We start from the raw sequence: 20,298 nt of genomic DNA, 5'->3' as shown, positions 1-20,298 counted from the left end.
ACTGAAGGACTCAGGCTAAAAAGATTTATCAAGTACATGATTATTTTTCAAAAAGGCTCCAAAAGCAAAACACAAAGAAATGGATTACTTTCAAAGTTAAATTTGCCACTATTAGAGAAGTTTTTGTTGAGAACAAAGAATTATGTTAAAGGACTTTTATTATATATTTAAGAAGAAATGAGGCAGGCAGATGATTTATTAAGGCTTCCATCGCGGCTCAGCTGGTAAAGGATCTGCCTGCAATGTGGGAGACCTGGGTTCAGTCCCTGGGTTGGGAAGATCCCCTGGAGAAAGGAAAGGCTACCCACTTCAGTATTCTGGCCTGGAGAATTCCACAAACTGTATAGTCCATGGGGTCGCAGAGAGTTGGACATGACTGAGCGACTTTCACTTTGACTTCCTCTAACTTAGTTTTGATAACTGTCAATATAGAACACCATCCCCTTATATTAAAATGTCAACAGAACAATGAATAACCTATGTTCGGCAGATACATGCACATTGTACACAAATTCTTTTCTCAATTACAGGAGTTCCAATTTCATCTGCTGTGGCAGGTGTGGCAATAGGATTGGTCACCAAAAACAGTCCTGACAAAGGTGAAATAGAAGACTATCGTTTGCTGACAGATATTCTGGCAAGTATATTCACATTTTCAAATGTTTAACGGTGAAGATTATACACCCTTTGTAAACAAAGTGCTTAGAAGAATGCTAGTGCTGGAAAAATAGAAGTCCATCTTCTTAACTTTCTCCTGCATATCTGCCTTGGATTTTATAGGATATGAGTTAAAAACAAATATTACAGTATGAGTATTCATACTGGCTCACTTTAGGATGATTATAAATTAGTCCTTATGCATTTATGGGACATTATCTAAAAATAAACTGATTTTCTAGTGAAATATATGTAACTTAAAACTCCATATTTTTTTGTATTTAATACATGAGTTTTTTATTTTATTAATATGTGAAATATATATGTTCTAAAGGACATAGTTCACTTAGAAGCTATTTTTAAAAATTCCTCTACAGTGACGATGGGTGAGTTTCACTTTTGTTTAAAACTATTATTATATCATAATTTTTTTAATTGTTTAAGGGGATTGAAGATTACCATGGTGACATGGATTTCAAAATAGCTGGAACTTCTAAAGGAATAACTGCATTGCAGGTATTTTAGAACCTATTTTATTTTTAAATAGTTTAATTATATCAGAAATCAATATTTATATAATTTTTTGGCTCTTCCATATTAGGCTGACATCAAATTACCTGGAATACCAATAAAAATTGTAATGGAGGCCATTCAGCAAGCCTCAGGTACGCCAAGCCAGTATGCCTGATTCTTCTTTCATCACTGTCTATGTGTTAAATGTGAATTATAGTGCCCATTAGGCTTATTATTTAAAATAGGCTTATTCTAAAATACTGCTTTAAAAAATGAAATTTAATGTGATAACCTAAATCAAGAAGTATTAAGTTTCTAGGTACATGACTATCACCAAAGTGGATGACCAGTGAAAATTCAGTTTTTACAAATTGCCTCCCCAAGATAGGATTTATGGAGAGGGGAATAAAAGTAGAATTTTTAAGGTAATTGAGATGCGAAGAACTTTGATTATTATGTTTTTATTTCTTCTAGTGGCAAAAAAGGAGATATTACAGATAATGAACAAAACTATTTCAAAACCTCGAGCATCTAGAAAAGAAAATGGACCTGTTGTAGGTAATACATTAAAATTATTGATTTGATGATAAGGTAAACATTATATGGAAGTACACTGCTATTTAAAAAATTTTTTTAAATCTATACACAAAACAATTTAAATGCTTTTATAGTTAAAATACTTTAAATTTGAGGGGATAATCTGAAACATAAGAACTTTTTTAGTCACGTAGTAAACTGTTTTTCTGTTTCATACTAAAACATTTGTACAAGTGTCTTAGCCAAGTCTTGACTAAACAGTACATTTTTAGGTTCATACATACATATGTATATATATGAATGAATATGAATTATTTCTATTTTTGTCTATGCTACATTTCAGAAACTGTTCAGGTTCCGTTATCAAAACGAGCAAAATTTGTTGGACCCGGTGGATATCATTTAAAAAAACTTCAGGCTGAAACAGGTAAGAGTTGTACGAAGTTTGGGATTTTTTTATTTAAGTCATGTAAGTTTGCCATTAAGTTTGCCTCTACTGTGTTTCTCCAAAAATATGTTTGAGAAATGAGAAATGTAACACTGACATTTCAGTGAGATGAGAAAAGGATGTAACATCGACATGTCTTTATTTCTGTGTATGCCTCTTAATTAGTAAACGATCATCTTTAATTATATTCAAGAAGAGTGACTTAGAATTAATCCTTTTTGCGTCAACATTTTAAAATCAGACATTTAGAAAAACTACTTCTTCACGTTAGAAGAGTTTTCTTTAATTTTTCTTATTATGAGTTCTGTTTTTCACTTATTTATTTAGACTTTTATTTTCTTTAGAGAATATGTGTAGAAGTAGTTGCTTTGCTTTTTTTTCTGGAATCAATCTTTGGGATACCTAGTCACTTACCAGCTTTGAGGTTATAGAAGGAGCATAAGAAGTCAAGTAACCATAGGCAGTTCCCAAGATTGAGAAATGACATGATTTCATCCCTCATCCATCCGATGACCACTCTAAAAAGAGGGAAAAAGAAGAAACGGTGAGGAAAGTGTTCTATAGTTTCTTCTAATTAAAAACACAAGAACCAAAATTAGAACTTAATGTTTTTTCCCACCAAGAAAAGGGACACTGTTCACTGTTGTATCCCCAGGGCCTAGTGCAGTGTTGGATACAGAGCAGGTGTGCCGTGTGTATTTGTTGATGAACAAATCCCTTCGTGATTCCTTGTGATTAAACAGACAACCCTGCCCAGCTACTTCCAGGTCACCCCCTGCTCTCAAATTTACTTTTAAGGCTTTTCTCCACTGGAATGAGCAAGTTAACTTCAATATGTAAAATTATCTTTCTAAAAGGAGTCACTATTAGCCAGGTAGATGAAGAAACGTTTTCTATCTTTGCACCAACACCTAGCGCCATGCATGAAGCAAGAGACTTCATTACTGATATCTGCAGAGATGATGTAAGTATTGAGCTTTTGATAGTTACTTTTTTTCCTACCTTTTGTTACTGTTTTCTTTATGAATCTTATGGTTTATTTTGTACTTACAGCAAGAGCAGCAATTAGAATTTGGAGCAGTGTACACTGCCACAATAACTGAAATCAGGTAATATCAACTAAAACAATATGCTACTTTTTGTAAGATTTTATATTATAACCTCGTATTAACTTCACATTTGCATTATTTATTTTGAAAGTATAAGGTGTTTAGATTATGTGTGAAATGCCATATAATCATTATTCTTAAGATAAAATTTATTTTCTACACCAGTTTGTAGATTTTCATGAACATGGTTCTGTGATGATTATTATACTAATAGATTTTTCTGACTGAACTGTTTTCTTTAACCAAAGTTCCCACCATTTTAATCTTCCATTAAACATGTTTCCTTTCTCTTTGTACTTTTTTCTTTTTGGTAGTTTCTTGTTGACTTGTTTTAAAGATAGTATTAAATGCCTAAGTAGTACAATTTTTTAAATGCCGTTTCAACCTCAACTCAATTTTTTTAAGATAGCTAAAAAGACTGAATTTTCTCAATCAGAAAATTACCTTTCGGCGACTTCCCTTGTAGTCCAGTGGTTAAGACTACAGGCTTTCACTGCAGGGGGTGTGGGTTCGATCACTGGTCAGGGAACTATGATCCCACATCCCCTCCCTCCCACCTCCCCACCAGAAGAAAGAAAATTCACTTAATAAGAAAAAAAAAAATTATCAGATGTAACATAAATGTTCAGAACTAATTGAAATGAATCATAAAAGACAATGGAATAGTTTTTTAATATCACAGGTGAAAACTAAGAAATGGGCTGGCTTATTTTAGTAGATTAGAGGAAAAAAGATATATTTTTTAATAAAATAAGTACCTGATTTTATCTATCCTGCTTCCTTAAATCAGGCTTCCCTGATAGCTCTGTTGGTAGAGAATCCACCTTGCATGCAATGCAGGAGACCCCAGTTCAATTCCTGGGCGGGGAAGAGCCACTGGAGAAGGCATAGGCTACCCACTCCAATATTCTTGGGCTTCCCTTGTGGTTCGGCTGGTAAAGAATCTGCCTGCAATGCGGGAGACCTGGGCTTGATCCCTGGATTGGGAAGATCCCCTGGAGAAGGGAAAGGCTACTCCAGTATTCTGGCCTGGAGAATTCCATGGACTACGTAGTCCATGAGGTCGCAAAAAGTCGAACACGACTGAACAACTTTCACTCATTGCACTTTACTTCCTTAAATCACTACTTAACAGGTTGACCATTCTACACTTACTTTAAAATATTTAATGCCATTTCAAAAGTTTTTGGAAAATATTATGAAGAGAAATATAAAAGAATGTATATTCCAAAAGCTTTTCCCTACTTAATTTTCCTTTATCTTCTCTCTGTCCTTTGATCCGTAAGTATTTAAATACAAGGTGTATTTTCCATTGAAAAAATAAGTATCCCACTTAGATAATCATACTTTTTATAGTTATAAAAAACATGTACTGGAGAGTGATTTTTATGTGTTTTTTTTACTTTGTTCTCCTGTGAAAACATAACCACAGTTTAATTATCTGTAGATAATAAAGTTCCTTATTACTCTAATCAGGCTTATTTCCTTACTGTAGAGACACTGGAGTAATGGTTAAACTCTACCCAAATATGACTGCAGTACTACTTCACAACACACAACTTGATCAACGAAAGGTAAAAACAAGAAAGGCAGATTTGATTATTTTAACTGCCTTAAAATAACCATAGTGAAATTACTTAGGTTGGTAAGAACGGTACACGTTGTCCACTACTAGACTAAATACAAAGACAAAACAAAAAAGACAGAAATACTGCTCGACAAAAGGGTTTACAGTGTTTTCCAGTAATGTTTCTCCTTCAGTGATGGAGTAGAAACATTCTTGAATGTTTTGAGGTGGAACAGTTCTAGAGTTAACACATAGCAATTTCTAAAAATATCTAGCTATATAGCCCTGTTTTCCCAATTTTCCTGACTAGCCAGTCATGGAAAGATAATTCTTAGGATGTCCTTCATCTTTATTATAGTCTATATTTGGAAGACTTAAGAATATGAAACCATTCGAGAATACTATGGGGCAGAGAAATAATAGGTGTTTTACCAAATATTAAAATATTATATAAAGCAATACAGGATCAAACAGTAGATTACTGGCCCAGAAATGGGCAACAAAAATCAGAAATAAACCCAGTTATGTGCATAAGAATATAATATATACTAAAAGTTGCATTTTTAGTTGAGAAACCAAGATTATTCAATAAATCAAAATGGAATAACCTGTTTTCATAAAACAGGATCTTTCCTCTTTTTATACCAAAGTCCTATTTGAATCAAGAAGTTAAATGTAAAAAAGAAAAAGAATTTTAAGGCAGTGAGGGCAGAAAAAGAAAATCTGGACATCAGGAAGGGTAAGGGTTGAGGCAGGACACTAGATGAAAATACAGATATTTTATTAATCTTGGAACTGGAAAAATCTTTTTCAGCATAATATCAAAGCCAAAAATGTAAATAAAGTGATAACATTTGACCCCATCATTTTTTAAAATTATGGCAAAATTATAGTAAGTTTGAAAGACAAGCAGCAATTTAGGGGAAAAAATACTTTTAACATATGACAGAGTCTTCATATACTGAGGGCTTGTATAAACCAGTAAGAAAGATGAGTATCAATAGGAAAAATGAGCAAAGAACATGGAAAAATTGTTTTTTAACCTGACCAAGATATTCAGTATCAATAGCAATTTTTTTAAATGCAAGTAAAGCCAAGTTCCCATTTTTCAGCTTTTCAGATAGTTGAAAATTCTCAGTGTGCATGAGTGTAGAGATAAAAATGGACATACAGGAATGTGAATTGGGGCAAACTTTGGAGAGTGTCTAGTAAAGGTACGAGTACCTTTGGTACAAGTCCCACACATGTAGGACATTGTTCTGAGAAGATAAGAGTACATGAATATATAATCATTGTAAGACTGCAAATTTATTTTTCCTCAGCATTTTGAAAATTTTTAAACCCAAGAAAAGTTGAAAAAATAATAGACCAAATACTCATATACCTTTCCCCTAGATTCATAGATTAAACCAATAAAGCTATTTTCCACTTGGAAAAAAATGTGTACTACCATGGATAGTAGGTAGTTATGCATGACAACTAATAGATTAACATGTTTTCTTTCAGATTAAACATCCCAGTGCTTTAGGATTAGAAGTTGGCCAAGAAATTCAGGTACTTGTATTCATCCTTTTAGCCTTAAAGTTGTAAATTATACTTTAAGTTTCAATTATTTGTTTAATCAAATAAGCTGAAAGAATCAAATCTACATTTGTGGTTTATATTATTTATATGCTGTCTTCTTTTTTAACTTTTTTATATTATTTATATGCTGTCTTCTTTTTTAGCTTCTTCCTAAAAACAGACTCATTTAGGGATTTGTACAGTTCTTGCCCTCAAAGAGCTTACAGTTTAGTTAGGACAATAGTCCCCCTTTAAAGCTTTTAAAAATACATGAGCAACTCAGCGATGGATATGTAGAATCAGTGATTCAGAGACAGGACATGAGGAACATGATAGGTAACTTTGAGGAGTTAAGACTTGAATTGCTTCGGTATATACTGGTTGAGGCTGAAAATTTTTGAGTTTGATGAAAGCCATGATGTCACTTCTGGAATTTTGATAATCAAATTGACCTTTGTAATAGTCCTTATGAATAGATGAAAGAAGTGGTTGCCAGTCTGGTGTTTTGATTTTTTTTTTTTTGGCTACACTACATTCTGTTCCAGTAGTACCTAATACCTATGACCTGAGTAAAAACTAAGACATAAGTTTATTCCCAGTCTGTCATTCCATTATTCACAAAGCCTCCAGGGAAAGGTAAGAACTAAAACAAAATCTCTGTATAAGATTTTTTTTTTTTTTTTTACATCAGAAGGGACTTAAAAGTTAGCACATCCCCCCCTGACTTTCAGTGTCTAAGGTCAAGCCAAATAACCTTCAGCATGATAGATGGTCCTTTGAGTGTTAGTCTGAGTGACCTAAGCATAATCCTATATAGATTGTAGCACAGTTAGGGTCAAGAAGCTCTTGTCTAGATTCATTCACCATGGTTTTTACTGTTCTTCCATAATAGGGACAAACAAAAAGGCACAGATAAGTCTAACAGAAGATTATAATCACTACTTAACCAAGTATTTTTAGCATATACCTCCAATTAGCACTGAGGTATGCTTTCAGTGAACAAGTAAAAACTTTAATCATTGCCTTTTTAGACCAAGTATCTTTTAATTTGGGTATCAGTCAATGTGCTATAACTTTTAAAGTATGCTGTTGTTCAGTCACTCAGTCATGTCCAACTCTCTGCAACCCCATGGACTGCAGCACACCCGTATGTTTAAAGTATATTTGTTTCTTTAACACAGGTGAAATACTTTGGACGTGATCCAGCTGATGGAAGAATGAGGCTTTCTCGTAAAGTGCTCCAGTCTCCAGCTACAACTGTTGTCAAAACTTTGAATGACAGAAGTAGTATTGTAATGGGAGAATCTGTTTCACAGTCATCATCTAATTCTCCTTGATTTTTTTAAAGAATTCTAGAGTTATATTCTATAGAGCAAAATTTCAGTAGCATCTTCTAACGTGTAGATTTATATATAATATAAATATATTCTAATGATTTATATGAAAATGCTCACTTTAGGTGTTCCATTTTTTAAATTGAGTTACCTGTATTATTATTTACATTATAAATCAATACATATTTATTATTAAAAGTAAATCATCTATACATATAAGACTCCCAACTGCTAATAATTTGGAAAAATAAAACTAGTTCTTAACCTCTAGAGACCAATGGAGAAGGAAATGGCAACCCACTCCAGTATTCTTGCCTAGAGAATCCTGTGGACAGAGGAGCCTGGTGGGCTGCTGTCCATAGTGTCGCACAGAATCAGACACAACGGAAGCGACTTAGCATGCATGCCTTGGAGAAGGTAATAGCAACCCATTCCAGTATTCTTGCCTGGAGAATCCCAGGGACAGAGGAGCCTGGTGGGCTGCTGTCTATGAGGTTGCACAGAGTCAGACACGACTGAAGCAGCTTAGCTGTAGCAGCAGCAGTGCCACAAAGTGAAAATATAGGTCACTAACTACAAACCACCAAACGGTTCCATTTCCACTTAAACCAAGGTTGTACACTTTATGTCTGAACTTTTTTTATTTTTTGTCTTCATTCATATCTTGGTAGTTTTCCCTGCTTTCCAATAAAGTTTTTCTATGAGGGCTATTATATGCTAAGATCTCTAATTTATAATGACTCTAATGACTCAAATTGACTACCCATCTTTAGTAGTAATGCAGTATAGGTACTCACAAGACTTGTTCCTTTATAATCTTTGTTACTAACACTTCCCTGCTCACAAATCATAGATTTTTTAATACAAAATTTTTTTCTTCTCTTATAGAATATCTTGAATTTCTGGATCTGACATAATTATCTTTCTTACTTCAGTTCAGCCAAGCATAGCATTCATTTATTCAGTACTTGCTATGTGCCAAGTTCTAGAATGTGTACAGGAGGTATATCAGTAAACAAAGTTCCAATGCTCACATTCTAGTGGATGGAAACAATAAGTCACACAGTGGTAGGTTCTTTAAAGAAGAACTGGGTAAGGGGATAGAGTGGTTTGTTTTTTTTAAGGTACTATTGTAGATAAAATGATCCAGAATAGCATCTCTGAATAGGTAACATTTGAACGGAGACCTAAATGAAGTGGAGGAAGATATACAGCAATTTTGCAAAGAAGATTCCGGATAAAGGGACTAACAACTTTATTAGTATGGTATGTGTAGAATATACAGCAGCCTTTCTATTCTAGGAACCAATTTCACATAGTCCTTTTACTCCTTTGTCTTGTGCCTATTCTTCACCAAAATTAGAAAGCAAATTTTATAAAAGAATATAAAACAAGAGGAGATATAATCAGTGCAAGGTGATAATTTTCAAAGCATTTAATCTGGAAAGAATAATGTTTGCTTACTTGTAAGAAGAGGAAAGATATGAAGGTCGTGTAACTTTAAGCGGCCTTTACAAAATTCCAGGCTCATGAGAGCCTAGGGTGGTAGGCAGCGAAAATGGAAAAGAGAATGTATCTTGGTATCAGGGGTCAGAAACCAATCTAAATTAAGCTAAAGCTAAGAGGGAATTTTATCACAGGGCCATGAATTTATTTCACAGAAAATAAGTCACAATCCCTATGGTAGAATGGAACCAGGACTGTCAGATAATTATTAGGAACCAAGACAGTTCTCCCCTACCTATGGAGTCTCATGACCTCTCATTTGAGCTTCTTTCCATATAACAATGTTTTTCTTCTAAGTCAATATATTCTCATAGCATGGGGCAAAAGATGGCTGTCCACAGGAAGTTACTTGTCTCTGAGTTCAACTTCTGGAGGAGAAAAGGATAGGCTTAACTTGAGAAAGGTGTCAAACCTGACAGGATTGCCAGATAAAATAACAGAATGCCAAGTGAAATTGAAATTACAGGTAAACAAATGTTCAGTATAGTATGGCCTCTACAATATTTGGGATGTACTTATATTTTAAAAAATTATTCCTCATTTATTTGAAATTCACATTTATCTGGGTTTCATGTATTTTTGTTTGCTAAATCTGATAACCCTAAACCTGGTGCAAGCAACTAAGTCAAGGAATTCTTAAGGGCTCATTCCTGGGAGAGGAGAATGTACAGAAAAAATGGACTGAGCCTATACCCAAGATACTGCAGAACAAACATGAAAAGAAAATGGATAGACTTAGATTAACTCAGATGGTAGGGGATGCAGGTGAGAGAAGAAAAGGCAGATTTCAGCCTGAGGGTTGTGAAGACAGGCAGATCTATGACATGAATAGTAAACCTGGAGGGGTAAATAGTTTTAAAGAAAAAAGTGTTTGATAATGAGCATGAAATCACCAACCAACATATTGGTTGGATATTCACCTGAATATCTGAAAAAGCAACTGAGGCATAAATGACTTTTGCAGAGAGATTTTAAAACAATCTTAGTTTTACCATCTCAAGCATATCTCAAATCACTGCAACAGGTTTCAAAGTTAACTCTGAAATTTACAAAATTAAAGGTAATTAAAACTACCTATTATGAGCACAGTACTAAGTTATGGAACAGTTTGCTTTCCTTCTGAGATTTACATATAGAGTCCGTAGTTTATGAAAAGCTGATTGATGAGCAGTCTAGTAAAGGTTTTTAAAAGTCATAAAAAGGTAGGGGAAAGAATAGGTTAATTCTAATTGGAAGAAAAAGTGCAAGTTTCTAAGAAGTGGAATTTGAATAGGACATCATGAGGGAAAGGTGATATTTGAGTTGGGCTTTTAAGAATGATTTTAAAGAGAAAGGCTGCCTGTGGAATGGAACAGTTTTATCAGTGGATGAATAAGGCAGTAAGTAGAGGCCAGATTGTAGAGGGGTTTAGGATATTAGACTTAGGACTCTGAACTTTATTCTGCATATACTGAGAAACACTAGAATACCCATTGTTTCATGAAAACCAAAATTGCATAGCCGGCTATAGTTTTGATATTGTGGCCATAAAATTTAATGCAATTGCCAAGAACTCAGAAAAGATGATATTTTTAAAAACACTAAAATGTGTAGGCCATTATCAGCCATTAACATTTGTGAAAACAGATAAATTATTTTAATAAAATATTGGCAATAGCTATTAAGACCAAATAGTCTACAGGAATGCAAGTCTACAGGAATGCAAGGATGGGTAGGCATATAATCTCTATAGTGAATTATAGAGCAAAACCATATGATAACCAGCTGCAAGAGAGGCAATTTATAGGATTCAGTGTACATTTCCTAGAGAATTTAGAATATTAGTATTTGTCCTCAACTTGGTAAGTGGTATCTATCAGCAATGAAGAACATGTATAACACTGAAGATGTTGCCATTAAAGTCAGGAACAAAACAAGAATCACCACTATTTGATCATCAGTGTTGAATGATGAACATAATACACCATCAGTGTTCTGAGGTCCTAATCAGTGTGATGAGATTAAAAACAGGTGGAAAAGAAAGAACATTTGCAGATGATTATCTAAAACACACTTTAAATTGTTATAAAACAGGCCACGTATATCTGCCAAAATAAATAGCAGTCAGCTGCTGTTATGGTATAAGCTCATTTCCACTTCTCTCAATTTTTCCAGATTTCAAAGAGCTACACCAGCAGTTGAGTTTGCCCCATCCCCTGGGGTCCTGATCAGGATTAAATCTTCTGTCCCAAAGTCAATGAAATCTTAATTATCCAGTCTTAGCCTCTAGTCCTCTTGATCAAGAACCCTCAAAATTCAATCCCAAGTGTACTCTGGTTCCTACTAGTACATGCTAATTTATTATTTCAGTTTCTTTGGTGTGTAATCTCCTCCCTTATCAGGCAAAGCAGTCCCCAGGCATATTACAACTAGATTTAACCCTAGTTACCACAGCCTCTCATTCCTCAGAAGAAATGGAAGCATATGGAAGAGAACTTTCTGCAAGGGGGCAAGTGTTCTCTCTTTCTAGGAGTTATAAGCCACTTCTGCGATCCCCGAGGATAGAGGGATGTTTACAAAGCCAAAATCCTCAGGGCACCCACCCCCATGTTTCAAGGCTTTAGGCTTTCTCAAGCAGGGCCCTAGCTGTATAGCAAACCTCCCTAGGCTGAAGATCTAGGTATCTTCAGAGCTCTTGTAACTGTCTAATCCCATGTCGGTTTTTTCACTGTAGGAAATAAGGGCCTCTTTATTAAGCCCAAAGAGCCCCCTCTGGCTCACACTTAAGTTTTTTTTTTCCAAACTTAGTTTTTAACTGTGCATTAAGGATTAAGTGCCCTCAACTCATTATCCCTCTTCAAGGAAGTAGTATAACTTAATTGGCCAGCTCTGCTCTCATAAGCATTGTTTCCCCCATATCTTTAAAATCCTGAATTGTTGGATAGGTGACAGCATTCACCCCTTCTAGGATGTTTTACTAGGTCACTACTGGTGAAATCAGTAGTCAGATGGGCACGTTGTGCCAGGGATTGAGTAAACTATTTCCCAAACCACATCTTACTGTCTGATTTCTGACACCACTCCCTGAATCACCTATTGTCAGTCCTGATCCTCAGAAAAGCAGACGCCAAGAAGGGGGTTACATATGCAAGATAGTGATTGGGAGAAATGTCTTGTGAAGGGTAAAACAGGTGGGCTCAGGATTGACAGGGACAGCCTACAGACCATGGTGCCAAGTCTGACTCCTGTAAAAGGAGAAAGGGAAGAAAATACAGAGTGGAACTTCAGACTAGTGTAATTCCAAGAAAGTCTCATCCTGGCTGCTAAGTTCCCCAAGCCAAAGTTGTCCATTAGAGGAGTTCTGTGGACAAGAAAGGACAAGTCTGACTTGCTGTCGAATAATTGTTCTCCAAAGTACAATATGTTTAAGGAAATCAGAATGGTGCATGTGTATGGCCACCACACCAACCAAAAATCAAAAGAAACTAAAGCTACAGCAATTAATTGTCATACTAGAGTTGGCCAAATAAAACAATGGAAAAAGCATGAATACGGACTCAAATCTAGATATATGTCTGTGAATTTAATAAAGAATATAAGTAGCATTTCAAATAATTTCATCTGTAAATGATGTTGACAGTTGACTCTCCCATTTGGAAGAAAAATTTTAAATTGACATCCTATTTCATATATACAAAAGGTTTCAAGTGAATTAGAAAACTAAACATTAAAAAACCATAAAAACGTGACAGAATACCTTGGTTAAACATGGAAAATGAGTAACACAGTTAAGTAATTTTTTTTAAAGTAGAGTCCAAAGGGCAAACAAAAGACAATAGCAGAGATGAGATTTTAACAAATGTTGGGTGCATGACAAGCAAATAGAAAAGCAGTGGCAAATTTAGCAGAACAGAGGAGGTCACAATCTGTATGACCCACAGAGGTGATGAGGCAAAACAGCACAAATCTTCACCAAAAAAAGGATCAGGGCTGAGAATTTCAGGGCAGGTTAAAAGTCTATACAGAGACTTACGTGCCTGCCTCCCTTCCCAATTTCACATAACCAAAGGACTACCATCACCCTACACACACACACTCATACCCATACATGCTCTTGTAAAACTGCCATGACCATCTCAGAAGAATGAGATCCTAGGTACCAGAGATGCAATGGTGAGAAAAACAGCTCCTCAGACTCATGAAAATTTTTTATCTACATGTGGAGACAATTATTAATTAAAACCTATACAAATAAAGGTAAGGATTCAGCCTGAGGATAGATGAGGCAGAGCAGAAAGTAGAATCAAGAGGAAGGAAATCAAATTCTCATTGATACTCAATCAAATCAACACTGAGGTTCACCTTATCTTCAGACTTTGTGTTCACATGAGCCAATGAGTTCTCTTATCATTTAAACTAAAGTGAATTAGGTTTTTTGGTACATTCCAAGGGGATATGGAAGGAAGTCAAGGAAGGCTCCTCTACATAAATGATAATTGTAGTGACATCTGAAGGATAAAGCAGGAATCATCATGAGATGATTGGAAAGAAGGAAGTTCAGACAAAAATGTCAATTTTAACTTAGATCAAGTAAAACAGGTTGGAAGATGTGGGCATTATCAGGTCTTTAGTGAGTTTAACAAGAGCTTTTTGGTGAGGGCTGAGTGATGGAAACCAGAATGTGTGTGTGTATGCGCATGCACGCGTGCTCAGTCTTTTCAGTTGTGTCCGACTTTTTGTCACCCTATGAACTGTAGCCCACCAGGCTCCTCTGTCCATGGGATTTTCCAGGTAAAAATATTGGAGTGGGTTACTCTGCCCTCCTCCAGGGAATCTTCCCAACCCAGGGATCAAATCTGAGTCTCCTGCATTGCAGGCAGATTCTCTACTGCTGAGCCACTGGTGAAGCCCAGAAATCAGAATAGATAGGTTCAATTAAGGAGTGAATGGTGAGGTGAGGAAATGAGTTTGGCTGAAAAGAGGCAAAGAAATAGGAATATCAGTGAAGAAGATACAGGTTATCAGTTTTGATGACTTTTTAAATGGGGATGGCCTTAAAGATTAGTCACCTCAAGGAAAAGCTAATTATACAGCAAAAAACCTCTCATAAAAGTTTTTTCATAAAAATATCCGGGGAAGGCAATGGCAACCCACTCCAGTACTCTTGCCTGGAAATCCCATGTAGGCTGCAGTCCATGGGGTCGCAAAGAGTCAAACACAACTGAAGCAACTTTTACTCTGTAGAGAGAACTATTTCTAATCCTTAAGAATTAAAAAGTGTAATGTACTCTCAAGAGACATTTGGCAAGGATGAGAGATAATTCTGATGATTACAACAGGAGGATGAGGTGCAATACTACTAGCATCTGGTGGGTAGAAGCAAAGAAATGCTGCTAAACATCCTGTGATGCACAGGACAGCCTCTCACAACATAGAATCATCCAGCCCAAAATTTCAGTGATGCCAAAGTTAAGCCCTGCTCTGGGAATTTAACCCACACATGTGTTGACACACATAAAACTACTTTTGTACAATCATTTATTGTTTGAAATTACAAAGTACTGGAAATGACATATGTATATATAGAAGGTTTAAACAAACTAAAGTACACTAGAACACCAGTACGTATGATATTCCATTATTTGTGTTTAAAAAAGAGTGGTAGAAGTAAATGTTACATATATAAAGATACCTATCTATCTTAGCCTTTGGGGTTGAACCGTCCTGAAAAAAATTTTTGCTGGGAAAAACACAGTGTTGCAGTGCATTACTGCCCTCAGTATATTTTAGAGACTCTTGCTCTGGCCTTCTGTCTGTGCTTCTCTCCATGGGATGAGAAATCAGTGAAACCAATGGATGTGTCCAGCTGGAATCCAGATCATGCTCTGGCCACCCTGGAATTCCTTGTCCCAAAGGCCAACCCTGCTCCCAGGGTCTGCACAGTCCTCTTCCCAAATTCTGTCCTCTTGAGGACAGCCAAGGGTGACTACATTCAGGGAGTGCAAACATAGAAATTTGGACAAAAGGTTAGGGTATCCTATTTGTGTACATGAGAGCTGTCAAAGTGCAAGACAGAGCTGAAGTGTTTCAAGGGCCAAAGGGAGAAGGTGGAATTCTGAAGAGTTCAAGAATTCTGGATTTGAATCGAGCTTCCAGACCATATCAATATACATTTCTCAAGGTATGCCAAAGGTAGGAAAAGAAAATACATTTTTATTTAATAGATTGATTTAAAAAATTAAATCTTTAGACATATAGTATACGTTCCTCCATTTGTATGCTTGTCCTGGATCTTACCAATCTTAGAGGTCGGCCTGTTGCAAAAGAGAGAGAGAACCCCTGTGACCTAGAACAAGAAAGAAACAGAACCTGGGCCAGAGGATCCAGCAAGGGTCAGAGATGAGTCCCGAGGGTTTAACTCTGTTCCCTATTTCTCTGTTCCCTTATTTCAGATCTTGGGGAGTATAGCAGAAAAGGGATACTATAGGAAAGATGGAAGCGATGCTTTGAAACACTGCTGAGATCATTTCATTCCTTAGTTCAAAACTCCCCAGTGAATTTGCAACTCATTCAAAGTAAAATCCGAGGCCCCCAAAACGGCCTCTCTCCCACTCCCAACTTTACTTCCCACCACTTCCTCCCTTTCTCACTCCACTCCAGTCACACTGGTTTCCTTGCTATCCCTCTCACTCAGCATGCTACAGCCTCAAGGCTTTGTACTTGGAGTTGCTGTTTTCTGGCTCTCTCTGCCCCCAGGGATTTATGCATAGCAGACTGCCTCCCCTCAGAAGCCTCCCTCAACGAACATTATTACCCTTCCCAAACTCACTCTCTGTCTGCTAATCAATTTTTTTTTTCCTTTGGTCATAACATTTACCAGTATCTAGCATAGATTTGTTTATTGTCTTCCTACACTAGAATGTGGGCTTCCCTTGTAGCTCAGTGGTGAAGAATCCACCTGTAATGCAGAGGACACGGGTTTGATCCCTGGTTCGGTAAGATCTCCTGGTGAAGGAAATGGCATCCTACTCCAGCATTCTTGCCTGGGAAATCCCATGGTCAGAGGAACCTGGCGGGCTACAGTTGATGGAGTTGCAAACAGTTGGACACAACTGAGGGACTAAACAACACTAGAATGGAAGCGCCATGAAAAGAGGAATTTTTTTCTATGTATTCACTGAATGGAACAGTGTCTAGCACATAGTATACACTCAATGAGTGTTTGCTGAATACTGACTAAATACAGGAAATGACTCCTGTGATTTTAATTTTTTCCAATTAGATCTTCTTTATAGGATATTAAGCTCTTAACATATGGTGTCAAAGTGACTTCTATATAGTTCTCATTCTCAGTACATAATCTGCTCATAAATTCTTTTAGGCCAGTAACACATTATGACTTTGTTTACCTGGTCCTCACAGCCTTAAACACCTTTCAAGCCAAACTTCCACTCAGGGATCCTCTAACATCAGGTCCAAAAGTTACCGGTGTGAAGCCTTCTCTGACCTGAGATAGAGATATTATTTTCTCCGGGCTCAAAATGCATTTTGTATTTTGTGCACATTAGTCACGGCAATTAATGTGCTCTTTTGCTACATATATTGCACGCATCTGTGCTCAGTCACTGTCATTTCAGACTCTTCTGTGACCCCATGGACTGTAGCCAACCAGGCTTCTCTGTTCCCGGAGTTTTCCCGGGCAAGAATACTAGAGTGGGTTGCCATTTCCTTCTCCACAGGATCTTCCCCACCCAGGAATCGAACCTGCATCTCGTCTCCTGCAATTCTTTACCCCAGCGCCACCTAGGAAATCCCCAACATATACAACTACTTAAATTCAAGTGTATTTTGGTAGGTTCTCTTTAGAGTAAAAGAAATCCCTATGTAACCAGATTTTGAAATGAGAATTTTTCATCAGGAGCTTACTCTGTGTATGCATGTCACGTGTCAGTTCGTATGCTGGGTTTACGCACAAGATTTGGTAAAAAGAGAAGCACGTTTTGACAACATCATTGGTAAGGAATAACTACAACTCCCAAGATGCGCCGCAGGGTAAAACCTGTCCATCTCGCTCGATTTTCACCCTTCAGACTAAAGGGTTGTTAAGAGCTGGCGGCAGAACAAGCTGGAACTCTCTTTAAAAACAAACAAAAAGAATCTACCAAGAACGAACAGCGACTGACAAACAATACAGCGCACGGCTCGTATCTACCGCGCAGTGTCTGACAATGTGATGTGTGACAACCGACGCGAACGCCCAGAGAATTGCTCCCTCGCTTATTCAGCTCGGAAGACCTCCCGAGAGAGAACGCTAGAAATGCCAGCAAGAGACACTCAAAGATATGGAAACAGTGCTCTTAGATGTGTTAGGAAGGTAGTTCCCCGCCACTTGCCTAAACTTATCTGAAGACTTATGTTCCGAGGTTACCGACGCAGGAAGGACACTGTTTTCAAGAAGCGGAAAGTATGCCAGCCACCAAAAGCTTGACGGTAAAACGCCTGAACGAGAAATAAATTGTCAATGCACTTTTGTACGATGTTATAATCTCCTGGAGATCCACAGAACACTTCCTGAGGAGATGCTTAACTGTAGCAGACTCCTTAGCGAGTTTTAGTGGGTTTCGAGTCCCATTAAAGGGCTAACGTCTTCACAGAAAGAGGTTTAAACTATTTTTCTCTCACAGGCTGAAAGGGCGAGCTTCCATTATGGAGTGTGAGCACATTTCCTTCCCTTCTGCTCACGGTGAGTCCCGTCCAAGGATGCGTACCTCCCAGACTTGCTTCGTTTTTTCCACAGAGCTGGATCCCACGGCTCCTTACACGCCGGGCGCAGCCCCAACAAACCGCCAGAAGCCGAAACCACAACTCCGCTCTCGCCGCCAGTCCGGAGAAGAGTCTCGCGGCACCAGCGGAAACCCGAAGCTCGCGAGAACCGCCCACCTGGCGAGAGCCCACGCCTGCAGGCGGAGCCGAGAGAGGAGGAAGTCGCACTTAGACCCACCCATCTTACTCCACTACCCCTCCTCGCGAGAATACTGAGCACGGCCAACGCGGGTAGCGCGTGCAGAAACGGAGGCGTCACACGTTGGACTCGTCGGCCGCCGTAGCCCCTGCTAGGACAGCCCGTGCGAACCTGCTGGAGGAGGAAGAGAAAGGCAGAGAGAATCGGGTTACAAGATGGCGGGTCTTTAGTAGTTACCGCGACGGCGGTGGCGGCGGCGGCGGGAGAGCGAGCGAGCTCTGGGGGGTAAAGGGTGGGGAGGGTGGGTGCGTTCGGGGGTGAAGTGAGAGGTAACTGGGAATCTGGGCGGCAAGGTCTCAGTGGCTCCTGTTGCCCTTTCCCGCGGCTGAACCTGGGAGCCATGGTGAACTCGGGCCTCTCCGGAGCCGCCGCCGCCGCTGCCGCCACCGCCGCTACCGTCTCTCAAGAGTGAGGGGCGTAAAGGAGGTGAGCAAGGAGGCGGCGGCTGGAACAGTGGGGACCGCAGTCACCATGTCGGATACGCGGCGGCGAGTGAAGGTCTATACCCTGAACGAAGACCGGCAATGGGACGACCGAGGCACCGGGCACGTCTCCTCTATCTATGTGGAGGAGCTCAAGGGAATGTCGCTGCTGGTTCGGGCAGAGTCCGACGGTAAGGTTATTGGAACCGTAGGATAGGGGACAATGCCTACGGTTTGGGCACAGCCTGGGGTTTAGGCCCTGAGCCGAGTACTGTTACTGCCAGCCACTTGGAACGGCGCATTGAATTTTGTGTCTTCACTTCAGTAAGGTAAAAACAAACTACTTTGTCGGGATTTACCCTTAGTCGGACGCCGAGTCTGTGTTCCTCCTCTTGCTAGCCTTATTGAGACACTTGAGCCCTTTCTCTGCAGTCTGGCCTCTTAAAGAAGCGGGGAGAGTGTGGGAGGGAAGGGAGGAAGTAATGAAAAACAATTTAGTGCTCTCCTGACCCTCCCCGTCCCCTTTTATTTTCTTACACATTATATCTCTGGTACAAAAAATTTAGTGAAACTTCACTCTTTTTTAAAAAACTGATTTTATTAACAAGCTCCAGTTGTCACAGTAGACAGGTGCTGGGGAAAACCAAAAGACGCCTTTTTCCTGGAGTTATTGCAGATTGTTGCCACGATACATGCACTTACAAGCACATACATCTTCAGACTGGGATCCCTCCAGGCTATCTTTGTAGAGGGTGCTGTGAACAAGTGAATACTTTACAACTTAAACAAGTTAGGACAGCAGACCAGACTGTAAACTCGTATTCCTTGATTTATTGTACGAGTCTAATGTGAAATTTTTTTAAATGATAAAATGTACAGCCTTAATGAGAACACCTTCCTCACTGTAATCTGATCGCTGGATTTGAGCAGCTGATAACGTGCAGATAAAAGAATAATAGTCCGGTTTATTTTCGACACATCTTGTACTCTTGCACCTTTTTTTTAAAGTAATCATAGACATTTATTTTTACATGAGATGGCCTTTTGTTCTTAAAGAGAAAAGGATAAATGCAGTTCTGTAATTTGTGTGCAAAGTATTTAGATCCCTGTTGTGGTACTTTGTAATTTGTTTTATTTGTTAAACTGGAAATGCAATAAAAATAACTTTGTTAAAAAGAATTTGGTTTCAGGTGGTCATTTAGACCTTAAAAGTTTTCCTTTCAATAAAACTATAAGTCATCTAGTCTCTGTATATTCTTGGTCTGAATGTTGGTCTTAGATGGATTTTTTTTCCCTAAAGAGTATTATGGGGATAGAATGATATGTTCTAATGCAAAGTCCAGATCTTGAGAGAAAAATATAAACTGGAGTAAATTTGATGACTTCAGATGTCTTGCCGCGGGAAGAAAAAAGTTGTGTTTTTAATGTGTATTCTGATGTTTTATTCAGGGTTTTATAAGTTGAAACTTATAAATATTATTTTTTTAACTTTCAGGATCACTACTCTTGGAATCAAAGATAAATCCAAACACTGCATATCAAAAACAGCAGGCAAGTAGTTGTTTATCTTTAATTTGAAAGACTTCATCTGTGATCAAGGAAGTATTAATCAGACAAAGAATGAGAAAGCTTTCCTGACAA

At 38.0% G+C, this 20,298-nt stretch overlaps 3 protein-coding genes across 17 annotated transcripts in view; 2 read left to right on the top strand and 1 right to left on the bottom strand.

Moving 5' to 3' along the window:
• The window catches only part of PNPT1 (polyribonucleotide nucleotidyltransferase 1), a 40,619-nt gene extending 32,181 nt beyond the window's left edge, over window positions 1-8,438 (top strand). For 2 of the 4 annotated variants that reach the window (XM_010809926.4, XM_059891141.1), the window contains exons 19-28: window positions 531-637; window positions 1,102-1,173; window positions 1,259-1,322; window positions 1,645-1,728; window positions 2,051-2,134; window positions 3,013-3,119; window positions 3,209-3,264; window positions 4,760-4,838; window positions 6,338-6,385; window positions 7,576-8,438. In XM_010809926.4, coding sequence (XP_010808228.1) covers window positions 531-637; window positions 1,102-1,173; window positions 1,259-1,322; window positions 1,645-1,728; window positions 2,051-2,134; window positions 3,013-3,119; window positions 3,209-3,264; window positions 4,760-4,838; window positions 6,338-6,385; window positions 7,576-7,731 — 857 coding nt within the window. In that variant the 3' untranslated portion in view covers window positions 7,732-8,438. Of the gene's footprint in view, window positions 1-530; window positions 638-1,101; window positions 1,174-1,258; window positions 1,323-1,644; window positions 1,729-2,050; window positions 2,135-2,953; window positions 3,120-3,208; window positions 3,265-4,759; window positions 4,839-6,337; window positions 6,386-7,575 lie in introns of those variants that run through there. The other 2 variants (NM_001192197.1, XM_059891142.1) reach the window with 2 other exon arrangements.
• The window catches only part of LOC107132925 (uncharacterized), a 471,858-nt gene extending 453,281 nt beyond the window's left edge, over window positions 1-18,577 (bottom strand). For 9 of the 10 annotated variants that reach the window (XR_009496428.1, XR_009496427.1, XR_001501312.3 and 6 more), the window contains exons 1-2: window positions 17,982-18,577; window positions 2,570-2,673 (exon numbers count right to left, since the gene is read on the bottom strand). Coding sequence is in view for 2 of the 10 variants with exons in the window: in XM_059891745.1 (XP_059747728.1) it covers window positions 2,570-2,673; window positions 17,982-18,577 (700 nt within the window). In the remaining 8 variants the exon portion in view is untranslated. Of the gene's footprint in view, window positions 1-2,569; window positions 2,674-17,606; window positions 17,713-17,981 lie in introns of those variants that run through there. The other variant, XR_009496433.1, reaches the window with a different exon arrangement.
• Window positions 18,369-20,298, top strand: part of PPP4R3B (protein phosphatase 4 regulatory subunit 3B) — a 52,818-nt gene continuing 50,888 nt past the window's right edge. For 2 of the 3 annotated variants that reach the window (XM_005212614.5, XM_024998632.2), the window contains exons 1-2: window positions 18,369-18,848; window positions 20,153-20,208. In XM_005212614.5, coding sequence (XP_005212671.2) covers window positions 18,707-18,848; window positions 20,153-20,208 — 198 coding nt within the window. In that variant the 5' untranslated portion in view covers window positions 18,369-18,706. The remainder of the gene's footprint in view (window positions 18,849-20,152; window positions 20,209-20,298) is intronic. The other variant, NM_001191150.3, reaches the window with a different exon arrangement.

This window comes from Bos taurus, chromosome 11 (assembly GCF_002263795.3).
Source record: "Bos taurus isolate L1 Dominette 01449 registration number 42190680 breed Hereford chromosome 11, ARS-UCD2.0, whole genome shotgun sequence".
Taxonomy (NCBI): Eukaryota; Metazoa; Chordata; class Mammalia; order Artiodactyla; family Bovidae; genus Bos; species Bos taurus.
The sequence above is the reverse complement of the archived record's forward strand: the minus strand, read 5'-3'. Positions and strand labels throughout refer to the sequence as shown.